This window comes from Pantherophis guttatus, chromosome 4, assembly GCF_059756535.1.
Source record: "Pantherophis guttatus breed Tessera chromosome 4, ASM5975653v1, whole genome shotgun sequence".
NCBI classification, from domain to species: domain Eukaryota; kingdom Metazoa; phylum Chordata; class Lepidosauria; order Squamata; family Colubridae; genus Pantherophis; species Pantherophis guttatus.
The window spans coordinates 72,769,754-72,791,804 of NC_142066.1; the positions used below are offsets into that span (position 1 = coordinate 72,769,754).

The window sequence follows — 22,051 nt, forward strand, 5'->3', positions numbered from 1 at the left end:
TCATTCTTTGTGTTAGGGACTCGTTTGTCAATAAGGGCGAGCTTCCAAATGGCTGGTAGGCAGGAGGTATCATCTCATTTATTCATGCTGGGTGGGCGTTTTTCTATCTCGATGGCTTCTCTGATTATTCTGTTGTTAAAGTGTTCAGTTTTGGCGATAGTTCTGGTCTTTTTAAAGTCAATTTCATGTCCTGTGGCTTTAAAGTGTTGGACCAGGAAAGAAGTTGGTTCCTCTTTTCTGACTGAGTTCTTGTGTTCTTCAATGCGTGCATTTTTTCTTCTGTTGGTTTGTCCGATATATGTGGTGGGGCAGGCGGTGCATGGGATTTCATATACTCCTTGATTTTCTAACTCAATTTTGTCTTTGGGGTTTCTTAGGATAGTGAATATTTTTCGGTTTGTGCAGAATGCTGTCTTGATGTTGTGTTTGTGGAGGATCTTGCTGATTCTGTCTGTGGTGCCTTTTATATATGGGAGGAGGGCTTTGCTGTTTTCTTGTTCTCTGTCTTGGATTTTAGTGGGGTTTCTTTTTGGATTAGGTTGATAATCTTGTTTCTTTAGAATCCGTTGGATGTTAGTACGTTAGTGAGAGTGTGTAGTTCGGTTTTTAGGTGTTGTTCATCAGCTGAGCGTTTTGTTCTGGAGATGAGTGTCTTGGCTACAGAGTTGATCTGTGCTGGGTGGTGGTGTGAGAGTGCGTGCAGATAGTGGTTTGTGTGTGTTTTCTTCTGGTAGATGGTGTGTCCTAGGGAGCCATTGGATTTCTTGTAGACTAAGACATCCAGGAAGGGAAGTTGGTTGTTCGCTTCTGTTTCCATGGTGAACTGTATTTTGGGTGTAGGCTGTTGAGGTGTGTGAGGAAGTTGTCCAGTTTATCTTTCCCGTGTGGCCAGATTATGAAGGTGTCGTCTACGTATCTGAGCCAGAGTTTGGGTTTGTGATCAGATTTTTCTAGAGCTTGGGTTTCAAAGTGTTCCATGTAGAGGTTTGCAATGACAGGTGAGAGGGGTGATCCCATGGGTGCTCCTTCTATTTGTTTGTATTTTTGTCCGTTATAGATGAAGTATGTGTTGGACAGGCAGTGGTTGGTCAGATCTAGGATGTGCTTGGGGGGGTTATATTTGTTTTGGATAGCTGTCAAGGCTTCTTTGGTTGGCACTTGAGTTAAGAGGGATATGATATCGAAGCTCACGAGTAGGTCGCTGGGCTGTAAGTTTTGTTTCTTTATGATCTCTATGAACTGGAATGAGTTTTTTACGTGTGAGGTGATGGATTCTGCATAGGGCTGTAGTTGTTTGGCGAGAAATTTGGCTAGGTTTTGTAGAGGTGACCCTATGGAGCTGACTATGGGTCTAAGTGGGGTTCCTTCTTTGTGTATCTTGGGGAGACCATAGAGTTTAGGGCATCTGGATGATTTCTCTTTGGGAATGATTCTTTGCTGGATCGCTTCGCTGATGGGGGAGGCTTTTATTTTGGATCTAGTGGTTTTCTTCCAGGTAGGTGGTGGGATCTGTGTTTAGGGGTTTGTATGTGGAGTCTTGGAGTAAGTTGGTTAATTTGGTTTGGTAGTCAGATGTGTTCATAACCACTGTGGCGTTTCCCTTGTCTGCTGGTAGGATTATTATGCTGGTGTCTTCTTTCAGGTTAAGTAGTGCTGTCTATTCCTCTTTGGGTAAGTTGCTTTTGGGTGGCTTGCTGGTGCAGAGGATGTTGGTGATTTAGAGTCTGATTCTGTTAGTGTCGTCGGGGTTGATTTTGGTCAGGCTGGTTTCAACTCCGCATATAATGGTTTCAGTGGGGATGTGTTTGGGAGCGACTGCAAAGTTGAATCCTTTAGAAAGGACATTGGTTTCGGCTTTGGTGAGGATCCTATCTGAGATGTTATGTACTGTTCGTTTCATGTGTGGTTGTGAGGGGGGAGGGGTTTGTTTCTGGCGTTCTTGTAGTCTTCGGAGTTTGTGTGTCTGTCTTGAGGGTGGTCTGTGTTTCGGCTCTCCAGACGGCGAGTTGTTTGGATTTGTCCCAAAGTGCGGGGTGGATCCAATCAGAGCACAGCCAAGCCCCCAACCAATCAGAACACACCTCCACCCAATCAGAACACAGCCAAGCTCCCACCCAATCAGTTCACACCCCCACTGGCAGTTAAAAGGAAAAAACAGTTGCGATCATACATTGCTCCTAGAAGCACGAAGCCAAAAACACCAGCCTGAAGATGATGAATGAGACTTCGTCGAAACGTCGCCAAGACACTTCCACTCTTATGCGGGAGAAAACCCGAATAACCAAAGACCTACATACAAACACCTGCTAAAACCTCAGAAAACATATGTATGTATGTACGTATGTATATGTATATGTAGTACGTATGTATATGTATATGTATATGTATAAATACATTCAATGTATTTTGTATACATTAAATACATTCAATTGGGCTTGTCAAGCTTAGTGTAACTTTTTTCAGATGTTTGCAATACTGATCTTGGAGGGCAAACAAATGCATGCTGTCCTATTACCTCCTTCGGTTTAGCTAATTGTGTTGAGCAGAGGTGGAAACTGACTTCAGCTGAATGTGATTGCTGTCTGGAAACCAGGAATCTTTAATGTGCAAAATTCCCATCAACCAAATGCAAACCTCCCAACTATGATGAGGACATTGGTCCTGAGAATGCATTCTGCAATCCCACATTTATTATTATGAATGCTTGGTAAACTTACTTCAGTTTTGCTCCTTTCCACACAGGATTTGTAAAAATAAAGGGATGAAGGAAAAGAAAGTGCAAAACCTATGAGACTTATGTAACAATTGTAGATAATCATTTTAGCTGACTTATGTGATAATGATCATTTGCTTCAGAACAGTATAAAGATAAATGGACTTTCTTTCTAACAGAATAAATAATCCCACCTAAGTGAATTGAGTTACACAAAATATCATATTTTTCGGAGTATAAGACACACCTTTTTACCCCCCAAAAGGGGGTGAAAATTTAGGTGCATCTTATACACTGAATGTAGCCCTGCCCACTCACTGGCCCCCACCCTTTGGCCTGTGCCTTGCAGCAGTTACCTTCTTGCAAGCAAACAGCAAGAAAAATCAGCCCCTTTCAGCTTCAGCATAGGTTAATTAGCACAAGTTGGTTAGATCGACCTCTCGACTCCCAGCTGATTTGCTCTCAGCTGTTTTGCGCAGGGCTTTGCTGCTTGCTGCAAAAAGTGCTGGAGCAGATTTTTTTTCCCTAACTATGCTGAAAAAACAAAACTGAAAGTAAAGCAGATTCTTTGCTGCAACGTGACAAAATAAGGCAGAGAGAGATTTCTTTTTCTTTTTTCTCACCAAAAAAGGTAGGTGCAAACAATGGGAAATTTAGGGCAAAAGAGGAGAGTTCAAGATTTTAAAACACAAAAGAAAAAAAGCTCTATTTAACTAGGGAATTGTAATAATTGAGATACTATTAATTGTATATTGTGTTGAAAGTAGAAATGGTTAAGTTGTGGTTTGGAGGAATATATGGGGAAAATTATTTGGTTTATTATTATTGGTAAATATAATTAATTGATTTGTAAGAAATTGGATTACATGGAAATAATTGGAATATTCATGTTCATATTAATACACAAAAAACATAGTTATAACTAATTGATTTATATAAAAATGTTGAATTTGTGTTAAACAATTATAATATTAAATAATTAACCAATGTGAGGATGGATATAAAAATAGATGACAATGGGAAGGGGTATAATATAGAATAGAAGGGAAAAATTGAATTTGATTAAGATTAGAGATGAGAATGAAGCGTAATATTGGTTTTTTTTTAAAAAAAACAGATGAATAAATATGGCAAAAAGGAAATACAGAAATTGTAAATTTAATTGAAATGACTAAACACTGTTTAAATTTGTGAACCAGCCAAACACTCTGTTCAAAGAAAATACATTGTATGTTTGTATGTGTGTTTGTCTAAAAAATTAAAAAAAAAACTTTTTTAAAAAAAGTAATCAAAAAAGGTAGGTGCGTCTTATACTCCGGTGCATCTTATACTCCGAAAAATACGGTAAATTGTTAGAAAGAAAGAGGAATTTCACATTACTGAAAACAGTTAATCGATCAACCCATTGTCCATTTAAAATGAACACTGTGAAACCTAGAGATAATGCCTCATTAAAGCATCCCAACTTTCCACATTTCCTGTGTCTATGTTTTCTATATTTTATTAAACATAAGGGAACTTATTTCCTTTTAAATGCTACATGCTAAAACTGGTTCCTATGAGATTTAATTTGCACATAGGTCTGTTGGTTATGAACCAAACTTCATAGGTCATGTTGTAGGACAGCAGAGAACATCTCTGAAGCTTTCTATCAGATAAAAACTTTCAACTAAGCATAAGGTTCTAAAGTAACTATGGAGGATCAAATACTACCACTTCTAATTATCTTGTGGCTTGGTCATGGCTCTGCTTTACAAAAACTATTTCCAGAAAATTTAGAGTGTCTAAGTGGTTAGATCAAAATACCCTATGATTCTGAAGACCTTGGATGCAACCTTGAAAATTCATGATATCAGTTTACAAATAGACATTTTTTAAAGGTCGTAAAAAGAAAGTATTAAATACATGAATGGAAACTAGTTATATTTATTGTGCTCAAATTTAAATGTAAATGAAATAAAATTTAGTTTGTTGCCCTAATTCCCATTTTTTCCCCAAATACTCCTCAAAAGTCAAGTGAAGCTTCCAGCACCATGGCTAGTTGGGGAATTCTAGAAATTGAAGTTCACCTGTCTTAAAGATGCTAGTGTTGAGAAACATTGGTTAAGGAATGTCAGTGAAAATCCAAGACTTGGTTGCTATCCAGAATAACTATTCTAGAATGCTTTACACAGTCCTCTGTAGTTAAGATTCTAAGGCAAGCACATGTAAGCTATGAAAAGTTGGAGGTAAGAAATTTGAGAACCAAAAAACTATAAAATACAGCACACCAAATCCTGTTAAACTCACCTATTTTCCTAAGATAGGATCTTAGTGAACAGCCATGTTATTTTAAATGGTTCGATAGAAATTAAATGAGTTTTGTTTGTTTGCTTTGCTTTTTCATTTCTGTTACAAATTTTCATTAGCATTCTAACATTCAAGGCAAGTAAAAGAAGACTAACAACAAAAAGAACAAAAAAGGGATAGACAAGTTATGCAATCATTAAGCCATAACTTACTGAGGCAATTCATTTCCAAATCTGAGTAACTTTTATCCATTGTAGCATCTCAGAAGCTGTGTACAATCCTTTGAAGTGTAAAATGGATTAAGACATAGTTAGCCCAAACCATCCACATCCAATGAGTTTCCATGACTGAAACTGGATATATACCTGAGTCTCTTCTGTCCTAGACCAGCCCTTTAGATGCTATACCACCATATTACAGAATACAAACTAACAAAGTTGGAAGGGATTTTGGCGGTTGTCTAGTCCAATTCCCTACACAGGCAGGAGATCCTATACCATTCCAGACAAATGACTGTCCAATCTTTTCTTAAAAACCTCCAGTGATGGAGCACCCACAACTTCTGGAGGCAAGCCATTCCACTGGTTAATTGTTTTCACTGCCATTTCTTCTTAAATCTAGGATCTCTCTTTGATAAGCTTCTATCTGTTACTTCTTGTCTTGCCCTCAAGTGGTTGTGACAACCCCTCAGGTACTCGAAAACTGCTATCATATCACCCCTAGTCCTTCTCTTTGTTAGACTAGATATTCCTAATTCCTGCAACTGTTTGTCATACATTTTAGTCTCAGTCGCTAATCACCTTTGTTCCTCTTTCTAGAGTGCAGAAACTTTTGTTAAAATTTTGTAGTTACTCCACCAGACATTCAAACCACATACTTCAGTGAACATTTGCTACTTAGAAAATAAGTCAGTGAAGTGGAATTCTAACATAGCTTTGTTTCACTGCAAAATGTCCTCCATACACAGAGACTTTAGGGACTACTTTTTCAGATAAATGGTAATAGGCGTGCAAATTATTGTCCTGTATTTAACTTTGTTTTAGTTTGTTGGGCTTTACTTTTATCATTTTAAATATGCAATTTTCCTCTTGGGACAAGATGGGAGTTTGTGTTCATTTTAATAAAGCTTTTGATTAAAAATTAATTATTTCTAAAATTCAAAATATCAATCCTTGGAAAGGCCTTTAAGTAGTCGTAACTATCCAATCTGCATTTTCAGTAATGAAAACAAACTAATTTGGCTTTATAGGGACCATGAGAGATAGCCTATGGGAGAAAACTGTAATAATAAAGTATCCTACTACTAAAGGAGCAATACAAGAACTAGAAATTTGCAGTAATTTAGTGTAGATTCTTGCAGAATTCTGGTGTTCAAAATAAATACCAGCTTTTTAATTGATTTACCTTCAAAATCAATGTATAGAGCTCATCTTATTTACATTTCTCAGGTCTCCCCCACCCACCCCCCAATATTGGAAGAGAAAATTGTAAAGCTACTTAATAGTACGCCCCTCTATTTATCAGCAGGATAATTCTCAAAAAACAGAACAGAATGATGGCCAAACATGGGTTGGGAAGAGGAGCCAACAGAAGGAAGTTCAGTTTCAAAAAGTAGCCCAATTCAGCTGGGGACAGTAAAGAAAAACTGTCCAGAATAACAGCACAACCCTATGGCAAAAGCAAATGGACAGGTTTTTTTTTTAATGTTGGCATCTGTATCATTCTGAGCCTCTCTCCTAATTACACAACCAAAGCAGAGCAGTTGTTAAGATATTGGAAAGACTCCCAGAACCCACATTCTGCATTTTTTTTCTCTATCTTGTTTTCATTGTACCCTGATAAAGCAAAGTTAAATAATCATGCTGAAGCACTCATGGCTTCAGTTGGGGTTGGCAGGAAGCCAATAAAAGCAATGCTGTGCTATTGTAACATAGATTTCAACCTTTTTGTGTATGTCGACATTGCATGAAAGTTTGCAAATGGTGAAAGCTCATATTGTGATTTTATTTTCATCATTTTGACAAAAATCTTCACTCCTGCACCTAGCCAATTTTGACTGATCTGGAAAAGCGTGGAAACTGAGTAGTGCTTAGATGGGAGATACCAAGAACCTGAAGGACAAAAGGCTACTTGCGAATTCAAATATGCATCAGGGCAGATGGCAGTGGTGAAATGCTTCTCTATTGTGGCCAAGAAAATTTATATGGGCATGTCTGTGTAGTCACCATGAGCCGAATTTGATTTTAAATCTTTACTTATGTAATCAATTAGCAGATTTTATTTTCAGATATCACCACTTCAGACTGCACTTAAAGGATTACATTTGCCCACATTAAAATAATCCAGTTAGAAATTAGCAATTTTCTGTAATATTGTAATTTTCTAAGCACAAAGTTTTTTTACACCAGAAAATTAAATCCTTTTTTTCCCAGAGATAATTCTACAAATTTTCCTTTTAAATTTTTATATCTAGATTTTCCCTAAAAGTAAATTCAGTCCCAAACTCTATCTTGCCCTTTCTTACCCTTTCTAGCCATTTAAGATTAAACTAAACTGCTTATTTTATAACTCCAGCCTTTACTATCATAGGTATCAAGGTAAATTTATTTTAAACTACATATTTCCTTTATTTAATTGATTTAAAGTTCAATTAGTTGAAATTTGTATGTATCCTTATTGCTTCCAAAGTGATATTAATATGCTTTACATTTACAGATTCCTGAGTTACCATCTGCAATAATTCCTAATTGTTGTCACCATATTTCAAGATTCATCTATCCATGTTGAATGTCCTCCTATCATCTGTATCTTGTTCTCTGTAGAAATCATCTACTTAAGACATGCTCACTTAAAGGCAGTATAAATTCTCATTAAAATTGTAGCTTTCTTTAGAAATTCTCCCATGTGTTTAGAGTGCTTCATGAGAATAATGGAAATTGAAAGAAATAATTCTTCAGACAGACACTTTAGATAGACACCTCCATGGGATTAGTGGTGTCAATCTTGCAAAGTATTACAAGAGGAAAGAAACAATTACAAATTCAGCTGAATATGCACAGAGACATCAAGGAGAGTATGAGTTAGATAATGTCCAGTATAACATTGCATTAGTCATGAATCCACAAGGCACCTTCAGGCAATTTTCAATCCACAGCAGCAATGTAGAATGATAGCTGTTTTATGGCATGTGTTAGCAAGGAGGATGAAGGTAACTTTTCACAACTCAAAAGCAAGCACGATATTTTTTTTCCTCCTGGACCATTTTCTCCCCAGCCTCAAAGAATTGCAGATGTCCAGGATTGAAACTAAAATAAGTGGCTTTTTAAAAAAGATGTCTTGTGTTTTGTTTAAGGCTGCAAAAAAACCCCATCAGATTTATTATAGACCAAAGCATGTCCCTGAGAAACAGCTTAGCCTACCACATGTTGCTCCAAAAGTAATCTATCTCAGCTAACCTCTGGAGCTGAAAGAAAATGACACTTTTTCTTCCCTATCTAAAATGTTTTTTTCAAAAATCATACCCAATGTAAGATATAGTTTTTGCAGGGATTATTTGAACAGGACATTTTATATAGTCTCTATATATAAAATCAGACTTGTTAAATTCCATATCTATGTTTTTCAATTTCTATCAGAATAGAAAAATGATAAGGATACTAGAATTTTATGCAGGAATGAATAGTACCAAAATTCAGAGAAATCAATTTAGAGAAGTTTCAAGTTACATGCCTTTGATAATTTGCTTGTTCCATTTATGCAGCATTTGTGAAGTTCCTAATCTCCCCTCAAGAAGATTTAGTATGTTGGATATGACCCTAAAATTCTCATATACACATGCAAAGACCAAACTGGGATGCAAACTGCTTCCAAGAATGAAAGACAGAAGGAATCCAGACACATAGAACTGTATTATATTCAATTCCTTTATAGATTAAAAAATACAATAATTTGGAAAAAAAATAAAAATCAAGAATAAAAAAGTAAAAAGAAAACCTCTGACAATACTATTTTATTTAAAGGCAATTCTGGTAAAATATTGCCTTTAAATAAAAGAAATTATTAGAATATAATCTGCATTTCTCAAAGGTACTTTTTGAAAAGGCAACTGGACTTTGTTTTTCCTTGAAGACATTTCACTTCTCATCGAAAAAGCTTCATCAGTTCTGATTGGATGGAGAGGGGAATGGAAGGATTAGGATGATCTGCATGTTGTAAAAGGATAGAGGAAAAAGAGATAGATATGAGAGAGATGAATGGAAAGCTAAATAAAAATTCAAACAGGAATCAATTTTTAAAAATGATGCAGTACATAGTGTTGAATATACAGTATATATGGTGTTGAATATAGTTTATTCATCAGAGACCATTAGCAATCAAGAACAGAAGAACGTTCTCTACCCCTTGAATTGTATAATAATCCAAAGGGAAGATTTTTGCCTTCAACCAAAAGGCTGAATTTGGGGTGACACAACTGGCAGCCTCATTGTAAAAAGGACCTCAAATTTGAGGCCAGTCTTGATACTATTTATGTCACTAAATTTTGCAAACCACAGGAAAGATAAAAATAAAATCCAAAACCCAGCGTGAAATCACCTCATACATTGTGAATAGGGTCATTCCCAAATAGCCTTCAAAGAATCAGGAGTTCATCTTATTTCTGAAACCAAGGCAGATAGAAGTGGTATATGCTGATTTACGCTATTCCCAAAAAGGGAGCTCATCACTGGGAAAGCTCCACCCAGATGTCCGAGTGGATAGTGTTAAGGATATTGTTGTCCATATACGTCCAGGCACATATATTGCCTGGACAACTTGTTAGGCTCAAACCATATCCTAACAGATAGCATTAGAAAGAACATTCAACAAGTTCTTTTCCCAATATCACTGGATAAGCAGATTCAATCCAATGTCTCTCATAGGCTTCCTGGCCCTGAGACATTGGACAGTGACATCACCATTAAATATATGTACCACGAAGTCTTAGCCAATGCAAATTAGTAGTCATACTGTGATATGTCCATAACTACAATGCAGCTGAATGCTGTACCAGCTGAAACTTCTAAAATATATTCAAGAGTCTCACGTTGATCCAATTGTAGGAGTCTAGCTATGATTTAAGAGAGCATGAGTATTACAGCCCACTCATTGTGTTGTTTTGCAAAGGGAAGCATCAAAATTATTTTTGATATTGATAAATGTTTAAATCAGTACTTAGAGGCCTCAATTCCCAATCCAGAAATCTAACAAACTGCTCCATTTTGTACATTTGGACTTTTGCTGTTTATGCACTGCTATTTAAAACTTTTGAGAATTTTACCTCCTCAAATTTGCTTCCTAATTTTGAAAGTCATTTTCCAGGAAAAGTGGAAGGAAAGAAGGCCCTTTCAGTAACATTTTTTCCCTCAGAAGACACACTGTGAAGAATGCATATTATTGCACATTATTTAAGATTTTCAATTGTTTCTTCCCTTTGTAAGTTGCCACTGAAAAATTTGATGTAGAAAATGTGGGGATAGTATTGTTTCCAGAATGTTTTTTGTTTGTTTCCCATCTTTATTAGTTTTACAAATAACTTAAGACAGCGAACATATCCATCCCACTTTCCTCCTCCTATTTTCCTCACAACCTATGAGGTGAATAGGACTGAGAGCGAGTACCTGGCTGGCTTTCATAGCTTAAGGCAGGACATGAGCTTTTGCTTGTCTAGCCTGGTGCCTTAAACAGCAGACCAAACTGACTCCTATATATAGGATATATTATATCCTCTAATGTCAGTTTTGCTACTTTAATTCAAGCCATGTTTTTGTCTAATTTTTTTATTCTTAGTGATAGTAATAAAAATATGCTAAGCTTGTAACATTTTTACAAGTGTCATATGAATTGCATTTTTCCAAAGTATTTTATAAAACAACACAAGAAAACCTGCCTGGAAAATAGATGAAAAGAGCCATCTCCTGGATACAAAAAGCTATTACTAATTTAGCTTTTATACAGTACAATACTGGGCTGCTATCCTTGGTAATAAGGCTGTATAAAGCATTAGAAAAAATGCTTATGCTCTATCACAAACAAAACACTTCTTCTTGAAAAACAAAACCAGCTGCATCTTTTGAGAGGCTCATGAGGCTTGCTGCTTCAGGTGTCTCTGCATGGACTTTATTTTGCTGACAAGGCATCCCTTTGGAATGCTTTACAAAGCCCTACGTTGTGATAAATGTTGAAGCATACAAGTATCCACACTCGAGAGTAAACCCTTAGCCACAGACTTGAGAGCCTGTAATTATTTTTCCAGAATTGGGAGCACACATATAACATGTTAATAAAAATTTAAAGATGTTGATTGAAAAGATTTTTCTGGATGCTTTATTTTTAAAAAAGGTTAGTTTTCTAAAATCTTGTCATCTAGTATAATTGAAATATTTATAAAAATAATATTCTTATAATTTGTTCATTACTCAGTATGATTCAAATAAATATATTTCAAACCTTCAGAAGAATCCTAATTTTTGGGAAGAGTCATGGCACATATGCAACAAACCATCATGATTTGGAAATAAATTTCATCAAAAAAGAATTCTAGATTGTCCTCAACTTACAACTATTCTTTTAATGATCATTCAGCTACAACAGTACGAAAAAAATGATTTGTGACTGGTTTTCACGTTTTGACTGTTCCCAGTCAACATTCCCAGTCACGTTGCCAAAATTTGTACACTTGACAAACAGCTGTATTTATGATGCTTGTACTGTCTCGGGGTCATGTGATCATGTTCCCAGCCGGCTTCTGACAAGCAAAGTTAATGGGGGAAATTGCAAATCTTCACTGCTGGCTTCTGAAAAGTGAAGTTCATGGGGAAGCTGGTAGGACACAAATAGTGATAACTTGACTATGAAGTTGCAACCACACAAGATTCGCCTAATGAACTGGCATCCCAAGTCGGTGCAGTCACATGACATCACACTTCTTGACTATGTCGCTTAATGACATGGTTGCAGGTCCCTATTACCATAATTAAATGAAGACTACCTTTATACAAATACTTACAAATTTAAATGATTACAAAAAATCTTAATCTTTTCTTCTTAATTACAGATAGAAGTATTTTGAAGTTTGGAACACTTGTCAGCACATCAAACACTTATGACAAAACTGGGATAGTGACCATTGAAACTGACAAGCCTTTGCTTTGGACAATGGGAATCAAAGACAAACGGGATGCTTGAAAGATTGTCACTCTACTTAATTCAACTTGAAATTCAAAAATTAAATTTTATGATTTTATAAAAATTCAGCATTTTACGTAGTTGGTTTTTAAAATTTAGCTTCATTCTATTGAATGCCATAGATTTTATGATATTTTTGTTCTTGAAGCAAGTCTGTATTCATGTTTTTAAAGCCTGACATTGAATGTATTTTTAAATATAACCAATGCATAGAAAACTTGCTTTAAGACATGTACCGGTAAGATGGGTAATCAAAAGCAGATATATATACAACATTCCATGCTGTATTCCGGCTGTTGTTTCTATGCTCAAACTCTTTAGCAAAACTTTGCTGAAGTTTTTTGGTTAGAATAAGCAATGCCTCTTATTAATTACTAATTAATACCCATGTAATAAGTTACTGTGACTAAAAAATACATGAAGATTAATCGAGGATGTACAAATCAAAAATTGCATAGGAGTACAAACACCCACACACCCCTGCAGACCTCAATACATATCTGTGCATAAGCACAAAGCCTGATTTCATTCTCTCTGCTCTATCAGAGATCATCTCTGTTTTATCCACTACAAGGAAAAGAACTCAGTAAATTCAACTCCCACTAATAGTGCAGTAATTTTTATCTCCTTCTTATTGGTCTAACCACAAATAGCTGAGGTTTATTTGTGATATGGAAGACACACAAATAAATGTGTGTTCTCCACATCACTATCCACAATAACCTATTTTGCTTGCATTAAAACAATATAGGAAAGATATAATGAAACTTATTTGCTTGCATTAAAACAATGTAAGAAAAATATAGTGAACCTGTTATTTTGCTTCATTAAAACATAGGAAAGAAAGATATAGTGAAACTGTTAGTTTCTTGTATTAAAACATAGGAAAGAAAGATATAGTGAAACGGTTATTTTGCTTGCATTAAAATGACATAGGAAAAAAAGAAATTGTATGTCAGTACTGACAGAACAGGAAATGTGTTTGTTTGTATGTATAGTATCTAATATGTGCACTTTATCTCCTGATCCCATGGCAGCTAAGTATCATATAGGTCTGTGCAAATAAAATTAAATCAGAATGAATTCTACAATGTAAGCGGTGTTAATTATATTTTATCTTGGCTCTCTTCTTCCAAATGCTGTTTCTTAAAGCTTGCTAAAATGTAATGAAATTAGTTCTTTTGGAAAGCAATGTCAATTAATACCACATTGTAATGAGATCTACAATTGCCTTAATAAAGATATAATTTAAAATATATTTGTTAAGTTATGTTTTTGCAAAACATACTTATTTTCTTTTGGCATGAAGACTGACAGAAGTTGGGCATCTTCAGCGATAATTCAAGGTAGGGATATATACTGTATTTTTCGGATACAACAAGATTTCGAAGAGGAAAACAAGGAAAAAAAATAGTTTCTTGCCTACGTGTATCCAGTTTTTACCCTCCCCAGCCCCCAGGAGCACTCTGCAGGCCTCCCAAACCCTCTGCATGTCCCAAATTTGCAAAAAACGGGCCTGTTTATGGTGAAAATGGGGCACAGGAAGGGGGGATTCAGGAGGCCAAAAATGGCCATATTCGATCTATAAGACGCTCCGACATTTCCACCCCCCTTTAGGGGGGAAAGTGTATATACCCCAAAAGTATGGTAAATAAGTCAATTGTATAGATAACTGCTCAATGCTGTTCAGTTTTTTTACAGCATTGATGTTTTCCCAACTTCCAAGAAGAAATGGAATACTTCATAAGTTATCTGCTCTTTCCTAAAAGCTCGCATCAGTTTAATCTTCAAGAGTTGATGCAATAGTTAAGCAAGGAGGTTACCACACATATTTTATTTTTAAGATCTAGTTTATATTGACAAGTTAAAAAAGATCTACACAGACAATGAAGTCAGAAAATCCACGTTGATCTGCTATTTTACCATGCACAAAGTAATGTCTTCTTGATGTGTTTAGCCACCACTGTAAAAAGAAAAAAGAACATCAATTGAGACACTGCCCCATGATAGTCAATGATATTATTGTGGAATTATATTTCAAGAAACACAATTATTACCCCAAAATTAACAAACTCACTGCAAGAATAAGAATGTATTCATATAAAAGTATGTAATAAGTAATGTGTTGATCAGTAGACAATTCAATGAATTCAAGATGCTGGATTAGTTAGTAAATAATAAGGTTACACACCAGCTGCACACCAAAAGATCTAATTAAGGTTCTAAAGACTGTGTACCATCTTATGGAAGAAGCTTATCTGGAAAATAGATTTAATTAACTAAAATTAAATTTCAATTAAAATTACTTTGGATCTCAATTAGAAAAAAACTTTTTGAAATTTATTTTTTAAATAAAATCCTGCAGGGAGACTGATATATGCACTTTCAAAACCCAATATCAAAAGTTGCTTTTACATCCACTCTCTCTTTCATTGCTGACATAGCTCACCATCAAAGTAGTCAGTCCCATATACTAACAAAATAACCCACCAAAATAGATAATTTATGTAGTCCAAAATGAAGCATAAAATTATTTCACAAATAAAACAATTTTTGCAGGGGAGCACCATGAACTGGAAGAGCAGCTCCCCAGTGCGGATGCACCCCGCACCCGCTTACAGTAGGATCACTGCAACCAGGCCACCTATGCCCCAACACCTGTCGCACTGCTGCCTGACTTCTGTGGCTAAGTGTCAGCACCAGTGCGACCTGCCATAAACAGAGGCACTGGCATGACAAGCCACGCAGCATCCTGCTGAAAGCGGTGTTATCAGTGTGATGTGACACAGGTGTCGGGGCGTGGGAAATCTGACTTAGGCTGCAGGTCCTAAAGTAAGCTTGTAAAACATCCCCCGAAAATAAGACCTGGTGTCTCTTCTGGAGGCAAAAAAATATAAGACCAGGTCTTATTTTCAGGGAAACATGGTAGTCCTGATTTGAGGAAACATTGTTTGATTTAAGTTTTCTTTTCGATGTCATTCACAATTTGATGGTACTATTACATCTAGTTCTTACTTTGGAGCTCAAATGCATTAATATGATTTTTTTTTCTAATTGAAATTGATCAAGCTGTTGATTCTCCTTTATACTTTTGTGAGTATATGGCATACTATGTTATGGCATATGGCACTGCCCCAGAATATTGTCTAGCTTTGTGAATTAGTTCAAAAGGCAGGAGTCAACTTACTCATTGAAATCTGTCATTCTGTTTATAAAATCAATGCTAATATTCAATCTTTTACTTGAGTGTCATTATTAAATAACTATGAGGGAGAAGGCCTTTTCACTAGTAGTATCCTGCCTTAGAAATGCCCCTTTTCAAAGAAACTACTTTGTTCAAGAAACCAATAAGAATATAGTGGTATCTCAGCACTATTAATGTCCCGTATTTTTTTAAAAAATCATATTGCTTATGTCTGTATTTACCATACTTTTTGGAGTATAGAATGCACTTCCCCCCACCCCTAAAAGAGGATGAAAATTTGGGTGTGTATTATACCCTGAATGTAGCCCCTCCCATCCACCAGCCCTCACCCACGAGCCATTTTCGGCCTTCACACGCTGTTTTAGACCTGTTCCAGGCTGCAGGGATCGTCACAGCACATCCTGCCTGCATGCCTCTCATTTTTGGCCTCCGTGCATCACATTTTCAGCCTCCAAACACTCCATTTTAGACCCATTCCAGGCTATGAGGATTGCCACAGCACATAGTCGCCAATCGTCACCTCTGCACATTGCGTTTTTGGCTTCTGCGCATCACATTTTTGGCCTCCGCATGCTCCATTTTTGGCCTCTGCACATCATGTTTTCGGGCGGTTCCAGGCAGCAGAGATCCCCGCTTGGAACTGCCCGAAAATGCGACACATGGAGACAAAAAATGGGGAGTGCAGAGGCCAAAAACACGACACGCAGAGACAGTGATTGGCGGCGATGTGCTGTGGTGATCCCTGCAGCCTGGAGCGGGTCTAAAATGGAGCATTCGGAGGTCAAAAACACGAGGCACAGAGGCCAAAAACACAAGGCACGGAGGCAGCGATGCTCTGGGGCAATCCCTGCAGCCTGGAACAGCTGATTGGGGTTATTCTGGGAGGCCGATACACCTGCCAACCAGCTGTTCCTGCTGAATCAGGCTGCCATAATGTGCTGAAGCTGACCAGGCTGTTTGCTATTTGCTGCAAGGACGCTAGCCAGATGAATACCGATGGATGCTGATAGACAGAGGCAGAATTTTTTTTTTCTTGTTTTCCTCCCCAAAAACTAATGTTTTTGCATCTTATACTCCGAAAAATATGGGTAGTTGCTTTGTAACATTTTGGCATTTTTTTATATAGCAAACTATCATAGAAATATTCTAAGTAAATGCATGTATCACAGACTATTTTGTTGTCACATACAAGATTCTCAGATGGCGTAAAGAGGGAAGAGGATATTAGGAACTATATGAACTTTTTGTCAAATCTTTTTCAACAAATAACATTTAACACATTTACTTACACAATAATATTGTTGATTGGAATATGGATCAATTTTACGAAGAAACCAATAAATCCCATTATTGCAAAACCTATTGCTGTTGCCATGGCAATCTTCTGGAATTCTGGAATTTAAAAATTACATATATTTATCCAATTCCTAAGTCACTGTTCTCTAAAAATGATAATTTTTTTTACAAAAAAATTAAAAAGCACCATATTTAAAAATACATGCTTGCTTCAAAAGAATGCTTTAAAAAATATTCCCAACTGAGAAGAACCCACCAGGTACCCAACCTAAGGCCTGAGGGGACAGCCACCTCTTTAGAGTTCTTTTGAATTGGAAAGGTTGGGGCCAAATGAATGCAGGTGCTCCAAAAGAAGAGGGTCAGTCACTGGGTCACATTAGATTGCACTGTTTAATTGGTAGGACCTGAAGTCAATTAAGTCATACAAAACAGACAGGTATTACAGAATATTATGTCATTTCCTAAAGCATTTAGAATACTGGAATTAATTTATTGGTTTTTTTTAGAACATAGAATAATCGAGTTAGATCATGGAGGTCTTCTGGTCCAAACCACTCAAGCAGGGGACCCTATACTATTTCAGGTAAATGATTACCCAGTCCCTTTTTGAAAGCCTCCAGTGATGGAGCACCCACAACTTCTGAAAGCAAGTTTTTCCATTGGTTGATTGCTCTGTTACAAAATTTCTCCTTAGTTCTAGGTTGCTTCCCTCCTTGTTTCCATCCATTCTTTTTTGTCTTGCCTTTTGGTGCTTTGGAAAATAATTTGACACACACATCCCCTGTCTTTGTAGGAGCACCTTAAATATTGCAACACTGCTATCATGTCTCCCCTAGTTGTTCTTTTCATTAAACTAGATGCATCCAATTCCTTTAACCATTCTTCGAAATTTTTAGTTTCTAGTTTCCTAATCATTTTTACTGCTCTTATCTGCACTCTTTCCAAAGTCTCAACATCTTTTTTATATTATGGTCATCAGAACTGGATGCAGTGTTCCAAGTGTGGTCTTACCAAGGCTTTGTAAAGCTGTACTAGCACTTCACATGATCTTGATTCTATCCCTCTATTTATGCAGCCTACGATTGCATTGGCTTTTTTGGCTATTGTCAAAAAAATGAAGAAAGAGCAATCAGACTTCTTGAGTGTTTTCTAGACTCAGCATTTGTGTGAGAGCTATCTTCTCTAAGTCTAAGAAAAAGGTCAACTTTTCACTTAGAAAAAATGTGCTCACTACTGATAAAGCTAGTATTACATATTTCTGGGCTCCAGTTCCAATCATTCTGCTCACTTTATCAAAAAAGCCCCCTTGTAGCCCCTATTTCAAAAATGTACCTCTTGCACTGTTAAAATAAGAACTGAAGAAAGTTTCAGTATCTTTTTAAATGTAAACTATATTTTATCGATCTAGAAATACTAGATCTAGATACTTCACAAATGAAACACTTAGTAATACACTAGAGAAGTGTTTTTGAAACTTTTTTTCTTTCACACTATTAAAAATTATGGAGGATCCCAAATATGTTGTATGGGTTATGTTTATTGGCATTTACCTTATTAAAAATTAACACATTTTCTGCCACTATTGCTTTTCATGACAGGATTTTAATATTGCATTATTTGTTAAATAATTTTGAAGACTTTCAAGAGTATTTTGTGTGACCACACTTTAAGAACACTGTGGAGTATAATAGACATATATTTTAGATTTGTTGACTGTCCACCATAGTTTACTGTTTATATTTGAGTTTTTTAATCTGTATTTTTATTATTTTCAATTTGTACTACTATTTGTAGTATTTTTACTTTCACTCATTTAGGGTTAAGGTTTCATTATTAGATTGAAAACATGTGATTTGATATAGAAACCTGACATGAATCCACTGTGATTACAGAAATAGTTTGTTTCTTACATTTTATATTACCATAGATTTCTTTCCCCCATTTTTCCTCTTGATTACTTTACCTTTTCTATCTGGTTTTGTGCATCTTTTAACAAGTCTGATGGAATCTTTCACAAACTGGCGGCTGGGCTCTACAAATTGCATTACTTGATCCATGATGAACTGAAAAACAAATTAACTTTCAAAATAAATGGAAGCAAAGATAAATGTTTAATCAAAAGTATCTCTGATATTATTGATCTTGTTTAGAAAACTTAAAGCTGTTGCCTGTGGTTATTTTTTCAGAGGCTATTAATAGTAAAATTAAAACTGGGAATAATCCAGAGGTCACCTTATCTCAATTTTAAATCTACAATAAATAAATACAAGAATTCAAGGTATATATAGTATACAAAATGCTACCTGGATTCATCTCAGATTTGCTTATCTTTCCATAAATGGGATAATATGATTCCATTCTTTTACAAATTACTCTAATAGGCAAACAGTCATCATTTGTTTGTACAGTCATCAATTTTTATAGGGAAAAAAAGAAAGCAATGCATAGAAAGTGGTTTTCTTCTGCAACCACTCTGCCGCTTTCCTTCGGTTGTTGTTTTTCTTGGACTCCGTTTGGTGCGAAACGGCATTATATTCGCTGGGGCTTTATAGATACAAGTGCTTGTTCTAAATTAAGATTACCAGTAATTCACGGAAACACATAAAACAGTAGGTGCGGCTTTCGATACCAGGAAACAGCGAACAGGACACGGTGAAAAATCGTCCCCTGGGGTTAGTTTAGGAAAGACAATTTTACACCTTTCTTATGGCCATGAAAAAGCGACAGGTCTGAAGTTGGGAGAGATTGCAAAATCTTGCAACCAGCCAGAAGAGGAAAGAGCTGCGCTTTAACTAAATCTTGGCATTGAAAACGCCAAGACCTCATTCTTTCTCTCTTTCGCGAACAATTCGAAGAACAAAAATCAGAAATACCCGTAATTAAGCCATACTCACAGTTGCTCGCTACCCAACGAGGCCCCTTAAGACACGTAGCAAAAGAGAGCGCGGAACCGGAAGAGGCGCCTGCGGAAGAAGCGCACACTTCCGAGTCTTAACTGAGCCACGTGGGCTCCTACCTACGTATGTCGTGTGTCCGTCTGATGAATGAAAGTCTACGGGATTAGACCCAGATTTTCGAATTCACAGTTTCGAACCACCAAGAAGTTCAGGATGTGTTAGGAAAAGGATACAGATTGTTTTGCTTGTTTGTTTGTTTATTTATTTATATCCCACCTTTATTTTTATGTATAACTCAAAAGTGCGAACATATCTAATACGACTTCCTCCTCCTATTTTCTCCATAGTAAGATCCCTTCTAGGATTGGTTGGAGTGAGAGAGTGACTCGCCCAAGGTCACGCTAATGTAGGACTAGAACTCACGGTTTCTAGCCTGGTGCCTTAATTTCTAGTCCAACGCACCCACATATATACCGAACCACTAAAAATGCAACCTCAGTATTTATATAATATAAAATTGATATAAAAAAGAAAGCAAAGAGAGGGGAGGGAAGAATGACCTATAAAATAGAATCGGATTTAAAAATTAAACCATTCTTCCTTATTCCTTCACTCGGGGGGGGGGGGGGAAGCAATTTTGAGAGTGAACAAATGTTCACTGTTCACCATAGTAAACTAGAATATACAAAAACAAAAGTAAACTACACAATGAACTAAGAAAATAAGAATTAAAAGTCTGAATTCAAAACACAATACCTCAGTTTTAATCCATTTTATTTGCTGCAATATTCATTCACAGAAGTGAACTAATGTGGCTCAGATATTATCTATGAAATTAATGAGGCTCAGAGATCAAGTAATTGGTGACATCTAAATACTAAAAGTCAAATCATGTATTTCTACCCTAAATCCCTGCAATGTCTATTTTGCAGAAATATAAATTGTTACTATTCAAGAAACATACACATAGACAAAATCATTCATATCGCACACTAACAAAAATAAGTGTATGCCCAAACAAAACACAAAATACTGAATTATAGGCATTTACCTTCACTTTTATTTCTGTTTAAAAATGGCTTTCAGAAATCCAGATAATTCTGAGGGTTATCATTTCTGTTTCCAGTCATGGATGAAGGGTTTTTCTGCATAGCAATCATAAACTATCGCTTCTGTCATTTGCTTCAGAGCTAGGCACATCCTTGGAGACAGTTCCCAGGAACATCCTGCTCCATAGATAAGGATGGCTGCCTAGGAGCACAAACACACAAGGACAAGGGATACTCTGTAAGGTAACAAAGCACGGACAGAGCATGGACAAAGAACACTCCATGGATAAGGGAAGGGGGGGAGGGCATGGGCAAGACATTGCCCACATTGAATAACAAACTTTTATCTCTGATTGGCTAAACAAGTGTATACGATCTTAGACAAGCTTTACCTAGGTGTGGTTTTTCTCTTTGCATGTTTGTTGTCTATATGCATATGGCATAAGTCTACCCAGTTCTTCTTTGTACAAATAAAAGCTGTAATTTTCCATGTCTCTTCTTGAATCTCATTTTGACATTCTGGTGACTCAACTGCAGTTCTCTTCTTTCTTTTCTTTTCTTTTCTTTTCTTTTCTTTTCTTTTCTTTTCTTTTCTTTTGCTTTCTTTTTTTTCTTTCTTTTTTTTTTTTGAATCTTACAATACCTATATTGGAATTCATCATCTCTGCAAGATCAGATTGCATTTATTCATTTCTATAACTTCTTTTCCCTTTATCTTAGTTTATCTTAGTTTATTCCCTTTATCTTAGTTTCACACACAATATTTCTTGTGCATAAATCAGTTAGAAATGAAGCTATGCGATCAACTTGGCTCTGGATGAGTATAAACCATTGATCATTCAGAAAGGGATTTCTTAACCCAACTTCATTTTCAGGAGTACAAGTCTAGCAATTTAAAGCTGATCTGCCAAAAAAAAAAAAAAAAAAGTTTTTAGCAGTATCCATGCCACATATAGCATTTTGGCACTTTATAGTCAATCTGCCATAATATGATATACCAAATTTTGAAGTCTGAATGACATCTGAAATCAGGATACTTTGTAGTTTTTAATTAAAAATATTCGTAAGACATTTCAGTAAACCAGTATATTACAATTTTCTATATAATAAAGTAATTTAGAAGCATTTTTGTGCATTTAAAAAAATAAGCACCCCCATCACATATTTTACCATTAACCTCATTCAAGAACAATCAATAAAGGAGATAAGATGCATCTGTTGAAATTCTTACAACACAATATTTGAGGATTCCAGTGATGACATGTTTGATGACATCATAAAACTTTCTTTGTTGTTGAATCTAACACTAAGTTTTACTTCATTAAGTAGTAATGATAGTATACAGTAGAAGTAGGACCATGGCAGAGAGGAATGAAGG

At 36.0% G+C, this 22,051-nt stretch overlaps 2 protein-coding genes across 14 annotated transcripts in view; one reads left to right on the forward strand and one right to left on the reverse strand.

Moving 5' to 3' along the window:
* The window catches only part of TPK1 (thiamin pyrophosphokinase 1), a 519,294-nt gene extending 505,814 nt beyond the window's left edge, over nucleotides 1–13,480 (forward strand). For 11 of the 12 annotated variants that reach the window (XM_087892396.1, XM_087892388.1, XM_087892397.1 and 8 more), the window contains one exon: nucleotides 12,096–13,480. In XM_087892396.1, coding sequence (XP_087748522.1) covers nucleotides 12,096–12,099 — 4 coding nt within the window. In that variant the 3' untranslated portion in view covers nucleotides 12,100–13,480. Of the gene's footprint in view, nucleotides 1–7,717 lie in introns of all 12 variants that reach the window. The other variant, XM_087892395.1, reaches the window with a different exon arrangement.
* A 577-nt stretch (nucleotides 13,481–14,057) lies between these two features.
* On the reverse strand, nucleotides 14,058–21,401 carry SEC61G (SEC61 translocon subunit gamma). 2 transcript variants are annotated; one of them, XM_034416499.3, is made up of 4 exons: nucleotides 19,622–21,247; nucleotides 18,691–18,790; nucleotides 16,721–16,823; nucleotides 14,058–14,189 (listed from the first exon to the last, which is right to left on the reverse strand). In XM_034416499.3, exons 2-4 carry the CDS (start codon nucleotides 18,782–18,784, stop codon nucleotides 14,180–14,182), a joined length of 207 nt encoding a protein of 68 aa, XP_034272390.1. In that variant the 5' UTR covers nucleotides 18,785–18,790; nucleotides 19,622–21,247; the 3' UTR covers nucleotides 14,058–14,179. The 2 variants fall into 2 exon arrangements, with proteins under 2 accessions (XP_034272390.1, XP_087748525.1); XM_087892399.1 differs by lacking the exon at nucleotides 14,058–14,189 and having other exon boundaries at nucleotides 16,673–16,823; nucleotides 19,622–21,401.
* Nucleotides 21,402–22,051: the final 650 nt, after the last annotated feature.

Excerpts from the sequence above, each read along its gene's own strand:
- SEC61G (XM_034416499.3), bottom strand. The coding sequence starts at position 18,784 with ATGGATCAAGTAATGCAATTTGTAGAGCCCAGCCGCCAGTTTGTGAAA. Across the intron at positions 16,824-18,690 it reads CACAAAACCAGATAGAAAAG|AATTCCAGAAGATTGCCATG; the intron begins GTAAAGTAATCA and ends TTTAAATTCCAG.